The sequence below is a fragment of the Hyla sarda genome, chromosome 11 (assembly GCF_029499605.1).
Source record: "Hyla sarda isolate aHylSar1 chromosome 11, aHylSar1.hap1, whole genome shotgun sequence".
Classification (NCBI taxonomy): Eukaryota; Metazoa; Chordata; class Amphibia; order Anura; family Hylidae; genus Hyla; species Hyla sarda.
This window is the reverse complement of record NC_079199.1, coordinates 22,069,427-22,091,665: the sequence shown is the minus strand read 5'-3', so window position 1 is coordinate 22,091,665 and position 22,239 is coordinate 22,069,427. Positions and strand designations below refer to the sequence as shown.

The following is a 22,239-nucleotide window of genomic DNA, read 5'->3' as shown; positions in this document are numbered from 1 at the left end:
TCAAGTCATAGTCTCTAGTTCCCTGTTAATGTGTTACAACGTACAATGCCAGTATTTCCCAACCAACCAGAGTGCTTCCAGCTTTTGCAAAACTACAACTCCCAGCATGCCCGGACAGCCAACGGCTGTCCGGGCATGCAGGGAGTTGTAGTTTTGCAACAGCTGGAGGCACCCTGGTTGGGAAACACTGACCTATGTAAAAAGCAAACACCTGAGTGTAAGAGTCAATCCCAGTGTTAAGTGCCACGTGTCATAAATACACATGAATATATACAGGAGATTGTAGAAAAGAGAAGAAGACAGACAGAGATGGCGCTCCGATTCTGCCGTTTACCTTTTTAACAGGGTAGATGTGTGTCAAAGAAAAGTAAAAAAATAAATAAAAAATAAAAAAAATAAAAGACGCTCACCTTTGCCAGTTGTGCTAATTGCAGACACAACACTGGGAATCGCTTTGTGTGGGTTGCGGCAGGGTCTGGGAGCCACAGATCGTCGGTACTGCTGGCAGTGGTCAGGATAGAAGCTGGAGACAGGATGTGGGCGTCCCTGGCGGGGGATGGTCCCAAGTCCGACTTGTGGTTTCGGCGCTTCACCGGGACAGTATGCTGTGATAACCTTTTATTCACCGAAGTGTAGATTATACATAGATAGCTGGGTGCTCAGGACAACGCGTTTCGAGAGGGGATTCCTCTCTTCGTCAGGTCCGCTATCTTATTATGAAGTGTAGGTATTTATACAGTGGAGGGGACTTCAAAATTTTCATATTTTGGCAGGTTTGTGAGGTCACTGGGGGCTGGTGTATGATGTCAGCCTCAGTGACCTCGAGGAGGGGTTTGCGGTATCTTTTTTAATGTTTTATGTTGTACCTGTAACATTAACAAATTCTGCCCATAGAAATCAATGGGCCATTATGGTCTAGGGCTAAGTTCGTTGATCAGCACTGTAAGCTAAGCAACTGAGTGCTCGGCCGGGCTTTGGATGGGAGATAGAGAGTGTACAGTAATTGAAGGCATCTCAGGTAACATACATTCTAATGTGACCACAAACTTAATCAATTTAACCACAAACTACATTAATAACTTCCTCAAGCAATTATCCACTTAATGACCTTTTCTGTCATCAACAGTTATAGTTATACCTGAGATGCCTTCAATTACTGTACACTCTCCGTCTCCCATTCAAAGCCCGGCCGCGTACTCAGTTGCTTAGCTTACAGTACTGATCAATGAACTTAGCCATGGAGCATAATGGCCCATTGATTTCTATGGGCAGAATTTGGTAATGTTATAGGTACAACACAAAAGAAAATACAGCAAACCCCTCCTCGATGTCACAGAGGCTGAGGTCATACACCAGCCCCCAGTGATGTCACAAACCCGCCACAATTAGAAAATGTTGAAGTCCCCTCCACTGTAAAAATTCCTACACTTCATAATAAGATAGTGGACCTGACAGAGAGAGGAATCCTCTCTCGAAACACGTTGTCCTGAGCACCCAGCTATGTGTGTAACTGCTATTATCTATGTATAATCTATGCTTTGGTGAATAAAAGGTTATCACAGCATACTGTCTGCAAGAACTGTTTTCTATGCCCCAGTGAAGCGCCAAACCGCTGAATGCTATAATGCCATAGCATGCCTGGACACTCCCATAATTAAAATATGTTCACGCCCATCTGACTAGCAAATACAAACCCTCGTATCTCGGTAATTAAAGGGCATATCAGTAAATGGTAAATGGGTATGTGGTCAGGGTATCATAGGCCATTTAATGACAGTATCATCCAAAAAATGTTGGGTTGCCCACAGGTCCTTTTTAAAGTAGTTGTGGCTTATCACAACTACAGATGGGGAGCATACTAATGCTGTGAATTCATGTGGGTTTCCTGTCTCACACTATAATAACATATGAGGTACTTTGCCTTTTTTCTCTTATAACTAGAGATGAGCGAACTTACAGTAAATTCGATTCGTCACGAACTTTTTGGCTCGGCGGTTGCTGACTTTTCCTGCATAAATTAGTTCAGCTTTCAGGTGCTCCGGTGGGCTGGAAAAGGTGTATACAGTCCTAGGAGACTCTTTCTTAGGACTGTATCCACCTTTTCCAGCCCACCGGAGAACCGGAAAGCTGAACTAATTTATGCAGGAAAAGTCAGCAACCGCAGAGCTGAGAAGTTTGTGACAAATCGAATTTACTGTAAGTTCGCTCATCTCTACTTATAAGTATCAGTTATGTCTCCTGGAAATGTATGACTAAACTGGCAACTGGGTGTTATCAGGTTTGGGTGTTACCTTAGACAGAGACTGTTAAATGATGCGGACTGTACCAAGCTGTGCCCAGTACCAATAATACAGCTATAAACAGCAAACCAAAATATCCAATATGGCAAAAAGGCTTTACCGCAAACCGAGAAAAGCATCAATCTACTGTGCACCATATATTATGTGTTACCATTTAGCTGTGATTTTGCTGGTGTGACATCTTGGTAAACGTCGGTGTCTTCCATGGCATCACTCATCAAATCCCGCAGTATCTGCTGCTCTTCTTCTGCCAGAGCGGGGCCCCTGGACCCGGACCCTGTAGAGGTGTCACTCTGCAACACAACAGTTAACAATGTTAAGCATATGCTGGGATATGTAGCTTAATGAACTAGAATAGTGCCAGACATCATCTTACTTCAAATTATACAAGGACTACAGCACTCAGAGGAAGAACAAACATTCACATGCAGGGACTCACAGGGACGTCTTCTGATTGGAGCTTTTCACTGTCTATTTTCTTCTTCATTTGGTCCTGACTGCCATAAAGATTTCTTCCAGCTACGTCTGAACTATGCGAAGTTTGCTGTCCAGAGATCTTTGGATCTGCACCTCTATACTAGCTCGAAATATTGCCATTTGGCGATATGATTCGAATCGCAATACCAGTGTGGCGATTGGATATATCCCGATATATCGCGATACCGTCTAGGTGACGATACATCACGATATATCCCGATACATCGCCCACCTGGGAGCATTCATAGATCCCAATAGACGCCGCTGTCAGCTTTGACAGCGGCGATCTAGTAGTCCAACGCGCACTTTTCTCATGTTATCCCGTCCGGGCTGCAAAATAAAAGAAAACACATTCTCTCTTACCTGCCAACGAGCCCCCGTAGCTCCGGTACAGGTGTTCGGTCCCCGGGCTGTATTCTTCTTACTTCCTGTTAGGCTGAAGCTCCATGTGACGTGCCGGGCTAACAGGAAGTAAGAAGAATACAGCCCGGGGACCGAACACCTGTACCGGAGCTCCGGGGGCTCGTTGGCAGGTAAGAGAGAGGGCGTTTTCTTTTATTTTGCAGCCCGGACGGGATAAAATGAGAAAAGTGCGCGCCGGACTACTCCTTTAATAGCCAGCCGGGGCAATCGCCGGGGGCTGCAGAGTATGGAGCGGGCACGAGTCCGGAGCCCGCTCCATACACAATGCAGAGCACCGCATGCTGGATATTAGCGGCGGTGATGCATCAGCGGCCCCCGGATACTGAAATCCGCCGGGGGTCGCAGAGTACGGAGCCGGCACGAGTCGGAGCCCGCTCCATACACCCAGAGCGCCGCCGCGTCAGATCCGGCCTGCCCGGCTCCACAAATGTGGAACTTGTATCTCCTGATACTCGGGACATGCTGTTCCGGGCGTCAGGAGATACAAATTCCACATCCCTAAAAGAATCGATTCAAAAATATTTTGACTCGATTCAGTACCGCCAAATGAAAAAATAGCGATAATCGCGCGAATCGATTTTTTCTTACATCCCTAATTGCCACAGTGTGTACCCAATATTGCCACACACGGTACCCCTAAATACAATACTGCGCTACTTAATGTACCCTGAAAACAATACTACCAACAGTGAAGCTGTTGAGGCACTGTCCAGTAAACAGGGTGTTCTTTGGCTCCGGCCAACGCTCAGCTAGTGCATTGGATAGTGTCAAAGACACCGATACAAAAAAAATGCAGGGAAAGCAGATGCCTCCTCTTGCTGGTTCTGGCTGGCGGTGATGAAGGTCCAGTTGAGGACCCCTGGTGTAGGTAGTAGGAACACAAGTATATACTCTAGGGCAGTGGTCTTCAACCTGTGGACCTCCAGATGTTGCAAAACTACAACTCCCAGCATGCCCGGACAGGCGAAAGCTGTCCGGGCATGCTGGGAGTTGTAGTTTTGCAACAATAGGAGGTCCGCAGGCTGAAGACCACTGCTCTAGGGAAACCTGCTTAGAACTTTATGGGTGCCCAGCGGTAAGAGACCTTTATTTAACATTCACTGTGAATAGAAAAAAAAAAAGAAACCCGGGTGGGCCCCTAGTGAAGTCCGTCAGAAATGTACAGGGCAGGATAAAATTATAACAGTTGCCCTTACCAGGTGGTGTTGAGCTGAGGGCCCAACACCTACAGTAGCTTGTGGAGAGAGCATGTCCAAAGTGCAGCCACAGGCACGACCCGATCGGGAGTCTCCACGTCCGGTACAATAAATGTTCAGAGAAATAAAATAAAAAAGTTTTTTCCTGTGTTCCGGCGCATCAATTAGACTGGAGTGTAGATATCAATTGAATTTATTCATACAAACAACGCAATTCAATACCCTAGTCCAGGGTTGAAATGTGTCGTTTGTATGAATAAATTCAATTGATACCTACACTCCAGTTTAATTGATGCGCCAAAACACAGGATTTTCTCTTCTTATTTCTCTGAACATTTATTTACCCTTCAGGCACATAGTGAACCCTCTGGAGGAGGCAGACAAGCTTAGATTGAATGCACACAGTCTCTCATCCCCTAGCATAGCACAAGCCAAGCAACGCTCTGCTTCGTTAGTCAGATTTTCCTAACAACAAGCAGTGGACAGCACTTTTCAGGGAAGATACCTATTGGCCAAGGTTTAGAGCATTTTTGAGATAAGTAGTAGTTATTTGTAAATTAATTGATTTACAAATCTGTTAAAAATCCCCTAGGCTATCACATGCAGGGGAGTGGTTTTAAATGACGGTGCTCCTTTCTCACCTTTTTGGCTGACTTCTGAGCTCCAGGAGATGCCTGGGCTCTGGAGGGGGGATGCAGGTCTCCGTAGCTGGCGATGTACTGGATAAGGTTCATTAGTGCCGCACAGGAGTCAGAGCAGGTCCTGATATGAATCACATCACTGGAACAGTACATCTCGAAGCGGGGCTTGTTCTGACAGAACACAGGAAAATGTATTAACTCTAAGCGAAACAGAATAAAAGGCCTGGGGCGACGTTCATATTACGGAAATATTCTGCTGTGTGCTGCCTCCATACACTGCAATGAATATCCGAACAGATTCCACTCCAACAAGCACTGTCTCAATAGAAAGCAATCCATAAAAACGTCCAGAAATTGAAAATCCTGCAGAGGAAATTCAGCATTGCAGCAGAATCCCATTCAAAACAATGGGAGGCTGCTGCATTAAAATTTCTCTGCTGGAAAATTTCTGTAGTGTGAACCTAACCTTAAAGGGGTACTCCGCACCTAGACATCTTATCCCCTATCCAAAGGATAGGAGATAAGATGTTTGATCATGGGCTTCCCGCCGCTGGGAACACCTGCGATCTCCCTCCTGCACCCAGCATTCGTTTAGAGCGTCGGGTGCAGCGCCAGAGGCTCGTGATGTCACGGCCACGGCTCCTCAATGCAAGTCTATGGGAGCGGGGCGCGGATGTGACATCACCAGCCTCCGTCCCGTATTGAAGTTCGCTCCGTGCATCGGATGTCTGGGGTGCCACAGCCAAGATCGCGGGGGTCCCGCCACTGGGGACCCCCGCGATCTTGGCTGTGGCACCCCAGACATCCGATGCACGGAGGGAACTTCGATACAGGACGGAGGCTGGTGATGTCACATCCGCGCCCCGCTCCCATAGACTTGCATTGAGGAGCCGTGGCATCACGAGCCTCTGTCGCTGCACTCGATAGGGGATAAGATGTCTAGGGGCGGTGTACCCCTTTAATGTCACTTTTCCTCACTCTATGGGAAAGAAACTTTAAAGAGGCTACGGCACCTGGCAGACCCCCATAGCCCCTTCATACAGCTGATCAACAGGGGTTCTGCTGCATTTCCTAATGATTAGATGGCCTTAGGCTCCTCACATTCTGTGTTATGGAACGTAGGATCAGAACGTGTTAGGATCAGGACAACTATGCGGCCAGAGAATTGGATGATCACTACGGTATTATGACCATAAACAATTATTGCCTACCCATAGGAATAGTAATCGTGACTGTAAGGAAAGTTACCTCTTCTCCAAACTTCACAGCCAGTATAGTCAATTCTAAAAGCCCCATGTCCAGGACGCGAACGTAATCTGGAACACAAAATATTTAGGTTACCTAAATAGCAAGTACACTTGTTTAAAGGGTCATACTACTACTATACTAATTGCAAAAGAAAACTGATGAAAATGCCTTTAAACTCCATTTAAAGCTCACTAGACAAGTGGTGTGGGTTACAGGGAAAGGGGTATGACCTGCCATAAAGGAACAGGGCGTGAAATACGGACAACAAAGCTTGGCCAAAACTTTGGTGCAAAACAGCATCAAATGTATCAGACAGCGGGAGCCACTGGGATGAATTTGGTGCATGTGGCCTTGGTTTACACCCCCTAAATATTAGACTGAATTAGGGAATTTGCCATCTAAACCTTTCACATGCCTGGGTAACATATCAAAAGTTTATGTAAACAACTGAAACATAAAAGATATATCAGAAAGTTACATAAACTTTTAACAAACTATGGTTGAATTTCTCTTAATGGTGACCTATTCAAAACAAAAGGTTTCAAATTAAACTTTCATATGGTTAAAGGACAAGTATCATGTAAAAAACGTATTCCCCTACCCGGAGTTTTAGATTGCGGGAGATCCGAGCGCTGGGGCCCTCCGTGATCTCCACGTCCTCTCTATATAGTTCTATGGGAGAGCCGTTCGGCAATCTTCGGCTCTACCATAGAACTATATAGAGGGGGTGTGGCGGCCCCCGCTTCGGGTGGGGGTTGTGACGCGCCACTCTATAGGAGAGCCAGGGCTCCAAACAGGAGATCGCAGGGGGCCCCAGCACTCGGACCCTCGCGATCTAAAACTTATTGAACACCTTAAAGGACAAGTATCATGTAAAAAAAACGTATCCCCTATCCGAAGGATAGGGGATACGTTTTTTTTTTACATGATACTTGTCCTTTTAAAAGGGGTACTTCACTGAAAAACATTTTTCTTTAAATCAACTGGTGCCGGAAAGTTAAACAGATTTGTAAATTACTTCCATTTAAAAATCTTAATCCTTCCAGTACTTATCAGCTGCTATATGCTCCACAGAAAGTTCTTTTCTTTTTGAATTTGACCACAGTGTTCTCTGCTGACACCTCTGTCCATTTTAGGAACTGTCCAGAATAGGAGCAAATCCCCATAGCAAACCTATCCTGCGCTGGACAGTTCTTGACACGGACAGAGGTGTCAGCAGAGAGCACTGTGGTTCGACAGAAAGGAAATTTTTTTAAAAATAAAAGAACTTCCTCTGGAGCATACAGCATCTGATAAGTACTGGAAGGATTACAATTTTTAAATAGACGTAATTTACAAATCTGTTTAACTTTCTGGCACCAGTTGATTTTAAAAAAAAAAATGTTTTCCAGCGGAGTACCCCTTTAAGGCGTTTAATTGATAGGATCTTATCCTATACAAAGTACAGCGCTTTTGAAATTCGTTTAGACATGAGAGTCGGCCCTTTGGCCATGCATTGCTCTCACCTCGACTTAAGTTGACAGATACAGCATTACACCTGTCAGATAAATGCAAGGCGGCCTCATCCAGTATAATCCTAAAAAATAAATAAAATAAAAATTTAAAAAAAGAAAGTTTCTTCATAATATAGAGCATGTGTACATTTCGGAAGAGATATAACATCGGCTCCTGCTGTCCAAAAGGTGAAACAACATGATCAATACACACAGATACCCCACACCTCTGCAGTCTTAAAGGGGTACTAGGCTGGAAATAGCTTTTCTCCTGTGTCCCCCAATGATACGAACAAGATGAGTGATAATAAAGGGGTACTCCAATGAAAAACATTTTTTTTAAATCAACTGCTGCCAGAAAGTTAAACAGATTTGTAAATGACTTCTATTTAAAAATCTTAATCCTTCCAGTACTTATCAGCTGTTATATGCTCCACAGGAAGTTATTTTCTTTTAGAATTTCCTTTCTGTCTGACCACAGTGCTCTCTGCTGACACCTCTGTCCATTTTAGGAACGGTACAGAGTAGAAGCAAATCCCTATAGCAAACCTATCCTGCTCTGGACAGTTCCTGACATGAACAGAGGTTTCAGCAAAGTGGAGCATACAGCAGCTGATAACTACTGGAAGCATTACGTTTTGTTTGTTTTTGTTTTTTAATAGAAGTCATTTACAAATCTGTTTAACTTTCTGGAACCAGTTGATTTAAATAAAAAATAAAAAAGAAGTTTATTCAGTGGAGTACCCCTTTAATATCACTCTTATCTCCTTCGTATCATTGGGGCACACAGGAGACTGTAGGTACAGGCTGCTACCACTAGGCGGCCACACTAAGTGAGGAAAAAGTGTTCGCTCCTAGCCCAATCCTTTAGAAATAGTGCCTGTAGGGGGCAGTCCACTTCTCCTCTTCTATATACTGGTGCCCCAGTCAGCATTTCCCCTTCCCCTACTATTTATTGTGCATGTAAGACTCCACGGTCTTGTGTCTATTGGGGTCTTTACAAATAGATCAGATATTTATCAGGAGATAAGTTATCATTTTGGTATATACATTGCCTACTATATTGATAAAAGACTTTATTTATAAGACTATATTTATAAAGACTTAATTAAAGGGGTATTCCGGGTTTATACATCTTATCCCCTATCCCCAGCGGCGGGACCCCTGCGATCATACATCTTATCCCCTATCCAAAGGATAAGATGTATAAACCCGGAATACCCCTTTAAATGTGCTGCCTTACCGAAGGCTAGAGGAGGATTTATCCAAAGCGACACTGCAGGATATACTGAAGGTCTCCACAGTCAGCAGGGCTCTTATAGGTAGGTAGAGAGGCCTGTAAACAAGAAAACAACATTAATATAACTGATCTGAACATATCAGGCTCCATTGACCAGTATAAAGATTTAAAGGGAATGTATCATAAAGATTTTTTTTTTTTTACCGATTACAGACAGAAACAAAAACATGTTTGTTTTTCTTTATTTACATTTTTTTTTGTACATTATGGGGGCAGCCATCTTGCCTGAGCTGTTTTTAACAGCATTTAGAGATATGCTTTACAGCATGCCCCATATACTTAGACAACAAGACAGGAGCCATCCCATTCTCATGATCGTTGGGGGTTCCATCAGTCAGAACCCCAGCAGTAAGGGCCCATTCACACTATTACATTACGCAATTTACGAAATGGCCGTTACTCCGCAGAAATTTTGGATTCTAGACTCAAAGTGAGCATCTTTTGGCGGAATCTGCTCTGAAATGCATTGCAGTCTTGTGAGATGGCGCATGTCCGAGCGGTCCTAGCACCGGCGAGTTTTCCGGGGCCCGATACAGATGGAGCAGTTCGGGAGTGTGAATGAGCCCTTATGCCAGTTTTTCCCAACATGTGTGCCTATAGCTGTTGCAAAACTACAACTCTCAACATGTTGTAGTTTTGCAACAGCTGGAGGCACACTAGTTGGGAAACACTGCTTCATACATTCATTCTCTATCCTGTTTACTGGAAGTAAGAGCTGTTGGAGAGTAAAACCCTTTAAAGGGGCACTCCAGTGGAAAACTATTTTTTTCATATCAACTGGTTAAAAATAGTTATACAGATTTGTGAATTGCTTCTATCAAAAATATCTTAATCCTTCCATTACTTATCAGCTGCTGTATGCTCCACAGGAAGTGGAGTTGTTCATTTCTGTCTGACCACAGTGCTCTCTGCTGACACCTCTGTCCATGTCAGGAACTGTCCAGAATAGGAGCAAATCCCCATAGCAAATCTATGCTGCTCTGGACAGTTTCTAACGAGGTGTCCCCCAATGGAGCCGATAGAGAAATTATTATTATTTTTTTAAATGAACTGGTGCCAGAAAGTTAAACAGATTTGAAAATTACTTCTACTGAAAAATCTTAATCCTTCCAGTACATATTAGCTGCTGAATACTACAGAGGAAGTTCTTTTCTTTTTGGAACACAGAGCTCTCTGCTGACATCAAGAGCACAGTGCTCTATGCTGACATCTCTGTCCATTTTAAGAACTGTCCAGAGAAGAAAAAAATCCCCATAGCAAACATCTGCTGCTCTGGACAGTTCCTAAAATGGACAGAGATGGCAGCAGAGAGCACTGTGGTCATCATGTCAGCAGAGAGCTCTGTGTTCCAAAAAGAAAAGATTTTCCTCTGTAGTATTCAGCAGCTAATAAGTACTGGAAGGATTAAGATTTTTTAATAGAAAGTAGTTTATGAATTTGAAAAGAATTGGTGCAGCTCACAATTAGCTACTGTCCAAGGTAGAACCGGGCAATCACCGATACCCAAGGTGAATAAAGTCATTATTTTTCTTTTCTCTTTTCACATAAATCCGAAATAAATTTACAAATTTGTTTAACTTTCTGGCACAAGTTGATTTGAAAAAATATATATATATATATGTTTTCCACCAGAGTACCCCTTTAAGATTTTTTAACAGAAGTCATTTTCAAATCTGTTTAGCTTTCAGGCACCAGTTGATTTGAAAAAATATATATGTTTTTCATCGGAGTACCCCTTTAACCCCTTAAGGACCAGACCAAATAAACCTGTACACCCCTGAAAGACCAGGCCTGTTTTTTCAAATCGGGGATGTCTGTCTTTATTAGAGAATAACTCTGGTAACGTTTTGCAAATCATTGCCAAAGCATTGCAGATATATGCTACCTTCTAGTTTTACACTAGCAGGCAGCATATCAGGACTTGCCTCTGGCATGTCCTGGCAGGCAATATCTAGGGCAGACCTGGGGGTCCTTGTAAAGACCCCCGGCTGCCCAGGTAAGCAGCAGCACCCCGCGATCGTTGCGGGGTGCTACAGGAGAGAGACAGAGGGAGCCCCCTCCCTCTATCAAAACTCCTTACAGCTCGCGGTTGCTTCCAACCGCGGCTGTAAGGGTTAAACTGCCGGGACCGAAGTTTTCTTCGGTCCGGGCAGTGCGGCAGGTCCCCGCCCACCGGGGATTACACACAGCACCCCGCGATCGTGCTGCGGGGTGCTGCAGGGGGGATAGAGGGAGCTCCCTCCCTCTGTCATAACACTTACAGCCCGCGGTCACTTCCGACCACGGCTGTAAGGGTTAAACTGCCGGGACCGAAGTTTTCTTCAGTCCCGGCAGTGCGGCAGGGTCCCGGCTGTATGATACAGCCGAGTCCCTGCTGCGATCTTGTGCGTGCACTGGGCAGCACCCACGAGAACCATGGACGAGTATACACGTCCTGGTGCAGGAACGTTCATCCTGCTTGGACGTGTATACACGTCCATGGTCGTTAAGGGGTTAAGCCATGTTCCACCAGCATAAGACTTAAATTGATAAGATTTCTCACCTGTAATCCAAAGCGCAACTCCAGAGGTGAACATGAAAGGTAGTGATGGAGGTAGGAGGGTTATAGCCCAAAACTGGCTCTTCTGTAATATTCAGGAACTGCATAATCTACAGAGAATAGGAGGAGGAGAAAAAAAAGGAATATCATTTAAAGAGTGGATAGGCGGGTCCTGAAACTGATCACGTCATTCCTCAAAATCTCCCATCAAAACGGGAGACCTATGGCTGTTTGTGTAAATCCATGGTATATCATCGGGGAAAAAAATGTGGAAAGACACAATGAAGGAGGCAGACCTGCTCGTGCCAGGTGTGTTCAGACCGAAGAACCCGGTGTTTCAGAGTTGCCCCTCGCAGTCCCACAGCAACAAGGAATTCCTGAAGGAGGATAAAGGATGCCAAGCTATAAGAAGGATTCATGAATTTACTCTATACCAGTGTTTTCCAACCAGTGTGCCTCCAGCTGTTGCAAAACTACAACTTCCAGCATGCCCGGACAGCCGAAGGCTGTCCGGGCATGCTGGAAGTTGTAGTTTTGCAACAGCTGGAGGCACGCTGGTTTGGAAACACTGCTCTATACACTTGTCAATCCCAGGATACCATTTACTTTTAATCTAAAAACACATGAAGAACTTATTTTTATTTATTTTTTTATTTTTTTAAATCAACTAGTGCCAGAACATTAAAAAGATTTGTAAATTACTTCTATTTAAAAATCTTAACCCTTCCAGTACTTATAAACTGCTGTATGCTCCACAGGAAGTTCTTTTCTTTTTAAAATTCCTTTCTGTCTGACCACAGTGCTCTCTGCTGACACCTCTGTACATGTCAGGAACTGTCCGGAGCAGGATAGGTTTGCTATGAAGGATTTGCTCCTACTCTGGACAGTTCCTGACATGGACATTGGTGTAAGCAGAGTGCACTGTGGTCAGACTGGAAAGAACGACACAACTTCCTCTGGAGCATACCGCAGCTGATAAGTACTGTAAGGGTTAACATTTTTAAATAGAAGTAATTTACAAATCTGTTTAACTTTCTGGCACCAGTTGATTTAGGAAAAAAAAAAATATATATATATAGTTTTTCACCGGAGTACCCCTTTAAGACTGCCTGAAGCCACCATTTGAGGAAGTTTTCCCACACACAATAAGCTCGATTACAGTACGCAATAATCTCCTAAACTCCCCCTAGTGGTGACTGCAAACAGACATAATTTTATTATTTAATTCTGTATCTATGCAAAAAATTTGGAGTTCTGTTTAAAAAAATAAAAATAAAAGGGGGGGGGGCAAAATAAAATAAGGTGGAGAACAAGGACCAGAAATCGTTCCTGCTGCCTGTATGCATGTAGGCAACCCAGGCAGAAATAAATTCCCATCTACCTGTCATGTTCTCCTTTTCCGCCAATTACAAAACTATTGTTGCCAAATGTAAAGCTAAGTTCTGCGACTGTTTTATCTATTTGGTGTATAAATTCATCACCATAGTTAGGATCTTTTCTTGCCGTCACTCATTGTTCATATTCACTGGTTGAAAGTGTACCTGTCATATCACAGAAAAAAATAATGCTTCTATATATTACTCACTAGGTCATACAGATGCTTTACGTGTCTTTTTTTGTGTCTAGCTTCTGTATTTTTATTTGGTGCGAATTAAAATATAGATTGGTACATATATGAATACTGTGTAGTTAGTTAGTTGTCCACTAGGTGTCAGGACCACAGTGCAATTTAAAACCACAGCTCTAATCTAACTCCTATGTAACCTGTATAGCAACCATTTTGCTTGCAGGGAAGGTGCACTATTATAGTATGGCCCCTCCAGGTTAGCACAATTAATGGTTGTATGGAGTATGACTGGAAGACTGCTAATTAAAACTACCAGTTAGCCAGTTCCTTTGACGTTTCGCTGGTTCCCCAGCTTCATCAGAAAGGACTGGTGGCTAAACCCCCATTAGTTACTTCTTACTTTTTCTTCAATTTTGTCGCACAATGATTTTATTTTCCGTTTCGTTGTAGATTTTTGGGTACAATGACTGATGTCATTACAAAGTAGAATTGGTGGCGCAAAAAATAAGCCATCAAATGGATTTTTAGGTGCAAAATTGGAAGAGTTATGATTTTTTAAACGTAAGGAGGAAAAAATGAAAGTGGAAAACCCCCGGGTCCTTAAGGTGTTCATGTTTTGCCAAGATGTACAATATACAAAAACTTGTTGATTCTGACAGTGCCCAATGAAAATTTGTCCTATGCAAATATGGTGTATACTTTGGATACAGAATACCACCATTCAGCAATAAGCAATCTTGGAAACGGAACTGAAACACAAATTTGCTAAACTTTTCGCTTTTAGTAGGATCAGCAGATTTCCTTAAAGGGGTACTCCGGCGCTAAGAAATCTTATCCCCTATCCAAAGGATAGGGCATAAGATGCCTGATGGCAGGGGTCCCGCCGCTGGGGACCTCCGTGATCTTCCACGCTGCACCCAGTTAGAATCAGCCCCCGGAGCGTGCTCGCTCCGAGTCTGATTACTGGCGATCACGGGGACAGCTGTCACGCCCCCTTCATAGGCGTGCATTGAGGGGGCGGAGCCGTGACGTCACTATGCTCTGTCCCCGTGATCGCCAGTAATAAGACCCGGAGCGAGCGCGCTCCGGGGGCTGATTGTAACGGGGTGCGGCGTGGAAGATCATGGGGGTCCCCAGCAGCGGGACCCCCACGACCAGGCATCTTATGTCCTATCCTTTGGATAGGGGATAAGATGTCTTAGCGCCGGAGTACCCCTTTAATCTAAAATATATTTTTCTAAATCTATTCTATTCAGTATTGATCCTGTATCATTTTTAGCCACAGAGAGGTCAGAGATGAGAAAGGCTTAATGAGGAGACCTTTGTGTTATTGTCAGATCTATCGGACTGGATCTTTACGGCCACGGTCAGCATGCTCATGGTGTCCATTCCCACGCCGTTACTAGAGGCACGGTGGCACCCATCTTCTCCAGAGGAATAAATGGTGGGCTCTAACCAGTGTGGCTGAGGCAGGCTTGGAAGTCTGAGGTCGGATGGAACAACAACGCCATCCAATACACCTGTGCATAGGAGAAATATAAGGTCCACATTGAGGAAAGCAAAAATATATAAAGGCCTGTGAGACACTACTGTATGGTACATAGGAGGGCTGTACTAATAAGGGGGCACCAAATAAAGAAAGATGGCAGCACCAAATAAAGAGGGATGGCAGACGACACCATATCAAACACCTATAGGAAAATCAGGGTTTACCTTGATGGTACAGACTCAGGCTGCTGGCGTGGAGACATAAAAAGTGCTTGTCTTCAAAACCTTCATATTTAGTCACCGTGAAGAGAGATCCACTGTTGAATTCCAGCCAAAATTCTCCATGCTTGCCTACCATCAACTTTCCATCCGATTGCTACCACCAAAAATAAATCAGGTTATGAACTATAACCACGTAAAACATAGTTGAAAAATAAATCTCGGAATGGTGCAGGTCAAATAATTTCTGGGGCTTAATACGTCCCAAAACCATCCAGCCAATCACGCATTGACCCCTCGGCACCAGGAAGAGGATCACATTGGAGGCCTACAGCAGCGATACCGGGTGCAATGCATGCAGCCTTGACATATTTAAAGGGGTACTCTGCCCCTAGACATCTTATCCCCTATCCAAATGATCTCCCTGCTGCACCCGGCGCTCGTTTACAGCATTGGAGGTTCGTGATGTCACGGCTACATCCGCTCGTGACGTCACGACCACACACCCTCAATACAAGTCTATGGGAGGGGGGCGTGGCAGCCATCACGCCCCCTCCCATAGACTTGCAATGGGGGGCATGGCCATGATTTCACAAACTGGGCGTGGCCGCGACGTCAAGAGCCTCCGCCCCGCATGTCATATAGCACGGAGCGAACTTCGCTCCGTGCATCGGGTGTTTGAGGTGCAGCAGCAGAGATCGCGGGGGACCCCAGCGTTGGAACCTAATACAATTTTCACATGGAGACCTATAGGGCAGGGTTGAATTGCCCTGTAAGTTCTTCTATATCTGGTCCATGCGACCTTTCTGCGACTTTTCGCAGAAAAGTTGCACATGATAAATTAATGACCACTGCACAAAGGGATCTATATCAGATCACTTTGTGGTCATGAAAATTAAACAGTGTAAATGAAATGTCGCAGGAAAAGTCACACGGGACCAGCCTGCAACTTTTCCTGTGACAAATTTAGACGACAAAAGCTGTCTACATTTTTTTTTTTTTTTTAATAAATTCCCCTCCCTGTGCCCTCTCCCGGTCCATGAAGCGGGTTAGGAGCTCAGCCTGTTTATAGCCGTTGGTCCCGGCTGCTATCAGCCGCAACCCCTGTTGATTGCGGCATCTAAAAGTGCAGAAAATCCCTGTCGGTAGCTCAGTGGAGCTGATCAGGACCACTGCGGCAAAATAATGTACAAAATAAAATTAAACATATGTGGTATCACCATGTGCGTATATGTACTGTACAAACTATCAAAGAGTACCTGTCATGATCTTGTTAAATGTCATAATCCTCCCAGGTCACTGCCTCCATCATGATAAACCACCCCCTGCCTTTATTTTTAGTATTTGTTAGTTTTCTACCTTGATATTGCTCTGTATTTTCCGCTCAGTCTCAATCAGATTCACAGACTGGGAAGGGGCGTTCCCCAGCAGGCGTGACATCTGAAGCCATACAGGGGAGAACTTCCTCCCTCACTCTGCTACACAGCCCAGAACAGTTCATTGTGAGATGAGCTCTGATTGGCTAAGGCTGCACACACCCCTCTCAGCACTCCAGACTGCATTTCCTGATTTTGGACTTCTGCAGGCCAGCAGGAGTCCAAAGTCTGTGCAAAAGATAGGGGGGGGGGGATGTGCTCTGGACAAGTAGGGAGACACCTAGTGGCAGATTTTTTAAAACAAATAAAAAATAGAAAACTTCTTTTCTTTTTTTTTTTTTTTTAAACAAAGTACATTAAAAAGATTTTTTATTTACCATAAGGAATGCAATAGCAAAAATTAGTTTCAATTAGAGTGCCCATTTAAAATATAGCCTTTGGCTTTCCAGGCATCTGGGGAGATGTAGTTTTTTAAAAGCTGGAGGTACAATGGTTGAGAAACACTGCCCTAACAAGACACATGGACAGAAGTTGTCTTAATGGGAAAATTGTTTAGATCTGCGTTTCTCAACCTGTGGCTCGCCAGTTGTTGCAAGACTAACACACTTTTGGCAGTCAGGGCATGATGGGAATTGTAATGTTGCAACAGCTGGAGAGCTACAGGTTGGAGAACACTTTAGAGGGCTGGTGTCCAATACAATTTTCCAATATTATATATATATATATATATATATATATATATATATATATATATATATATATATATATATATATCTATAAGCCCAAGTACATTCAGACTAGGCTTTGCTATCTGTATAGACAAGGCATTAATTAGTAAAGAGCCACATTACCTTGACATCTGTAAATATAGAGACCAGACCATGGTTGATATTCACCAGGACGGACAAGAAGCTCTGAGACTGTTTGCTTGGACATTCAAGTTTTTTCTTTCTTCGACTATGATAGTTGGAGTCAAGGATGTAATCGTATTGTAAGGTTTCTTCTTCTGAACCGCTGTCATCATCTGCAATAGGACAAAAGAATAAATAAGGCTGGGTTCACACCATGTTTTTACAATACAGTTCCCGTATCAAGTTTTTGGCTGAAAAACGGATAAGGTTAAAACCCGTATAAGGTTAAAAACCGTGTACAGTTTGTTAAAATGATGTCCAGTTGCATCCGTTTTTTTAAGAAAAAAACCTTATACGTTTTTAACTTTTCACTCTGTTATGAATAAAGTTTCACTTGTTTGATTGAAATTCCAAGAAAAAAAAACTGTGCAAAGTCAAAAACCGTACGGTGCAAACCAGATGGAACCGTACGCACATACGGTTCTTTATGGTTCCCATTGACTCCCATATTTTTTAAAAACGTATACGGTTTCCATATGGTTTTTCACCAGGACGGAAAACCGTGGTAGGCTGCGGTTTTGGGTACAGGAGAAAAAAGAAACTGACAAAACCGTACAAGACACAAAACGGATGCAACCGGATGCATCTTTTGGCATACGGTTTTCAATGGAGAGTCAATGCATACGGTTTTCAATACAGTTCCGCACGGTTTTCAAATTGAAAATGTATACGGGAACTGTATTGCAAAAATGTGGTGTGAACCCGGCCTTAGAGGGAGGCTGCACGCTGCAATTTAGCTACTGGTTTGTTTGCACAGACCAGTGTTTCCCAACCAGGGTGACTCTAGGTGTTGCCAAACTAAAACTCTCAGCATGCCCGGACAGCCAAAGGCTGTCCGGGCATGCTGGGAGTTATAGTTTTGCAACAGCTGGAGGCACCCTGGTTGGGAAACACTGGCATAGACCTCGTCCAGCTGTCCAAGTCGGCCCCCGACCCACTCCTTTTTGTTCTCCTGCTCCCACTACAAGGATTTCTTACCGTAGTGAAGGGTAGACTTGAATGCTCCACTGGAGTCTTTGCTGAAGGTGTTGATGAGCTGGCTCGCCACTGACAGGCCAATTCCATAGGTTAGGTTCTCAAAGGTCTCGACTGGTGAGGGGGCGGTGGGTTCCCAGAGCAGCAAATCATTGCTTATCCTGAAACAGAGACATTCAGAGGGAGAATAAAACGTAGGGTCACAAATACATTGAATTTTCTATAAACCACATTACTAGTACCAGATAGGTGCTGGTTTACCAAATATTCTGGATTATTAGATGGTCACAGAAATGCATATACAACTCACTTGTAAGGGTTGAGAACCTTCTTCAGTAAGAAAGCTATGCATATAATCCAATGTCCCAATGTACTAGTATCTACACAGTGTTTAAAGTGCATTGCGTACAGTGGTTTTATTCAGTTACAGTATGGTGTAGTCAGTCACTGCTGGTTTGGGTATACAGGATTTGGTCAGTAACAGTAGGATAGTAATATGAACAGTGATAATAGTCCTTCTTGTATACTGGAATTATTGGTAATATTACTCTCAGAATACAGAATTTGGTGAGTAACAGCATGATGGTAATATGTATGGTGATAATATTTCTACTTGTATACTGGTATTATTGGTAATATTTGTCTCCGTATACAGGATTTAGTCAGTAACAGTATTGGTAATATTGGTCTTAGTATACAGGAATTGGCCAGTTACAGTATGATGGTAATATGTATGGTGACACTATTCCTCCTTGTATACTGGTATTATTGATAATATTGGTCTCAGTATACAGGATTTGGTCAGTAACAGTATGATGGTAATATGTATGGTGACACTATTCCTCCTTGTATACTAGTATTATTGGTAATATTGGTCTCAGTATACAGGATTTGGTCAGTAATAGTATGATGGTAATATGTATGGTGATAATATCCCTCCTTGTAGATTGGTATTATTGGTAACATTTGTCTCCGTATACAGGATTTAGTCAGTAACAGTATGATAGTAGTATGTATGGTGAAAATTGTATGGTGATAATATTCCTCCTTGTATACTGGTATTATTGGTAATATTACTCTCAGAATACAGGATTTGGCGAGTACCAGTATAATGGTAATATGTATGGTGATAATATTTCTCCTTGTATACTGGTATTATTGGTAATATTGGCCTTAGAATACAGGATTTGATCAGTTACAGTAAGTTCATTCTCAGACACCGGCAGTACAATTCTTTGGGCTGGCTCTGCATATAGCATTAGTATATTGCTTCTGAAATGTATAACTACCCCCAAAACTGCACAGTCAGCTCCCTTTGCGTCCAAACGGCAAAACCCTTAATAGGCATCTTGTGGAAACTTCAAGTTTACAGGGCTCCTGTCTGACGACATTGTAAGCCTGACAGAGCTTCATCTGAGACTAAACCATGAGGGGACACTGGACGTACCTATTGTAGAGCTTCTCATAGAAGACTTTATTTGGCAGCATTAAGTACACACTGGGCAGGGTCAGCTCTAGCACGTAATGGGAGTTACTGATGGCTTTTTCTTGAAATTCTGTCATTTCTATGGCATCTCCAGGCATTACCATCTACGAAGAGAAAATCAACCAATCAGATTCTAGATGAAGGACACAGAAGAAACCCCCAGAAAGTTTACCCCTTCTTCCCTACAGAAAATGTCGTAAATGTATTTTAAGTGAGGGTCCCTCAATATCATCATTGACAAAAAAAAAAAAAAAAAAAAATATTGCACCCAGATAGAAATGTTGGGCTGGTCGTCATTCAGTGGAGCCTGATCAGACACTGGGTCTTTCTACGGTCAGGTTTAAGGCCTCATGGTGAGCACTTCAATCCTGCCTTTACTGTGGAGCAACACACTGCCCCCTGCAGGTGTAATGATCTGGGGAGCATCAAACAGTCGTTCACCACTTGTAGTAATACAAGGGACACTTAAAGGGGTACTCCGGTGAAAAACAATTTATTTATTTTTTTTAAATCAACCGGTGACAGAAAGTTAAACAGATTTGTAAATTATTTCTATTTAAAAATCTTAATCCTTTCAGTACTTATGAGCTTCTGAAGTTAAGGTTGTTCTTTTTTGTCTAATTGCTCTCTGATGACACGCGTCTCGGGAACTGCACAGAGTAGAAGAGGTTTGCAATGGGGATTTGCTTCTAAACTGGGCAGTTCCCGAGACACATGTCATCAGAGAGCACTTAGACAGAAAAGAACAACCTTAACCTCAGAAGCTCATAAGTACTGAAAGGATCAAGATTTTTTAATAGAAGTAATTGACAAATCTGTTTGACTTTCTGGAGCCAGTTGATATATATAAAAAAGTTTTTCCTGGATAACCCCTTTAATCCTTCCAGTACTTATTAGCTGCTGTATGCTCCAGAGGAAGCTGAATTTCTTTCTGGAATTCTTTTCTGTCTGACCACAGTGCTCTCTGCTGACACCTCTTGTTCATGTCGGGAACTGTCCAGAGTACAAGCAAATCCCCATGGCAAATCTCTCCTGCTCTGGACAGTTCCCGATACGGACAGAGGTGTCAGCAGAGAGCACTGTGGTCAAACAGGAAGAATTACAGAAAGAAAATAAACTTCCTGTGGAGCATACAGCAGTTAATAAGTACCGGAAGAATCAAGATATTTAAATAGAAGTAATTTACAAATCTGTTTAACTTTCTGGCACCAGTTAATAAAAAAAAAAAAAATAATAATAATAAATTGTTTTCCACTGGAGTGCTCCTTTAACCCCTTAACGACGCAGGACGTAAATGTACGTCCTGGTGACGTGGTACTTAACGCACCAGGACGTACATTTACTTCCTGAGCATAACCGCGGGCATTGGAGCGATGCCCGGATCGTGCTCGGCAGGTCCCAGCTGCTGATCGCAGCCAGGGACCCGCCGGTAATGGCGGACACCCGCGATCCCGCGGATGTCCGCCATTAACCCCTCAGATGCCATGATCAATACAGATCACGGCATCTGCAGCATCGCGGTCACTTACTGGGATGATCGCATCGCCCGCATCGCTGCCGTGGTGATCTGATCATCCCGCACGGCAGACGGAGGTCCCCTCACCTGCCTCCCGGGAGTCTTCTGCTCTGATCTGCCTTCCCGCAGACCAGAGCAGAAGATGACCGATAACCCTGATCAGTGCTATGTCCTATACATAGCACTGAACAGCATTAGCAATCGAATGATTGATATAAATAGTTCCCTATGGGGACTATGAAAGTGTAAAAATAAAAGTAAAAAAAGAAGTAAAAAAAAAATATGAAAAACCCCCTCCCCCAATAAAAACGTAAATTGTCCGATTTTGCCTATTTTACCCCCAAAAAGTGTAAAAATTTTTTTTTTTATATACATATTTGGTATCGCCGCGTGCGTAAATATCTGAACTATTAAAATAAAATGTTAATGATACCGTACGGTGAACGGCGTGAACGTAAAACAATAAACAAAAAAAAGTCCAAAATAGCTGCTTTTTTATAACATTTTATTCCAAAAAAAATTAATACAAAATGTATTAAAAGTTTTATATAAGCAAATATGGTATCAATAAAAAGTACAGATCACGGCGGAAAAAAATAGCCCTCATACCGCCGCTTATACGGAAAAATGAAAAAGTTATAGGTCTTCAAAATAGGGGGATCTTAAACATACTAATTTGGTTAAAAAGTTTGTGACTTTTTTTAAGCGCAACAAAAATAGAAAAGTATGTTATCATGGGTATCATTTTAATCGTATTGACCCAAAGAATAAAGAACACCCGTCATTTTTACCGAAAATTGTACGGCGTGAAAACGAAAATCTTCCAAAATTAGCAAAATTGCGGTTTTCTTTTTAATTTCCTCACACAAATAGTATTTTTTTGGTTGCGCCATAGATTCTATGGTAAAGTGAGTGATGGCATTACAACGGACAACTGGTCGCGCAAAAAATAAGCCCTCATACTAGTCTGTGGATGAAAATATAAGAGTGTTATGATTTTTTTGAAGGAGAGGAGGAAAAAACGAAAATGCAAAAATAAAATTGTCTGAGTCCTTAAGGCCCAAATGGGCTGAGTCCTTAAGGG

The 22,239-nt window shown here is 43.1% G+C and overlaps 1 protein-coding gene across 1 annotated transcript in view; it reads right to left on the bottom strand.

The window, feature by feature from the left end:
• The window catches only part of ATG2B (autophagy related 2B), a 97,969-nt gene that overhangs the window by 30,919 nt on the left and 44,811 nt on the right, over window positions 1–22,239 (bottom strand). The window contains exons 18-29 of the mRNA XM_056546119.1: window positions 19,601–19,743; window positions 18,157–18,314; window positions 17,119–17,291; window positions 14,898–15,048; window positions 14,505–14,704; window positions 11,914–11,994; window positions 11,621–11,727; window positions 9,022–9,114; window positions 7,791–7,861; window positions 6,286–6,353; window positions 5,038–5,208; window positions 2,452–2,593 (exon numbers count right to left, since the gene is read on the bottom strand). Coding sequence (XP_056402094.1) covers window positions 2,452–2,593; window positions 5,038–5,208; window positions 6,286–6,353; window positions 7,791–7,861; window positions 9,022–9,114; window positions 11,621–11,727; window positions 11,914–11,994; window positions 14,505–14,704; window positions 14,898–15,048; window positions 17,119–17,291; window positions 18,157–18,314; window positions 19,601–19,743 — 1,558 coding nt within the window. The remainder of the gene's footprint in view (window positions 1–2,451; window positions 2,594–5,037; window positions 5,209–6,285; window positions 6,354–7,790; window positions 7,862–9,021; window positions 9,115–11,620; window positions 11,728–11,913; window positions 11,995–14,504; window positions 14,705–14,897; window positions 15,049–17,118; window positions 17,292–18,156; window positions 18,315–19,600; window positions 19,744–22,239) is intronic.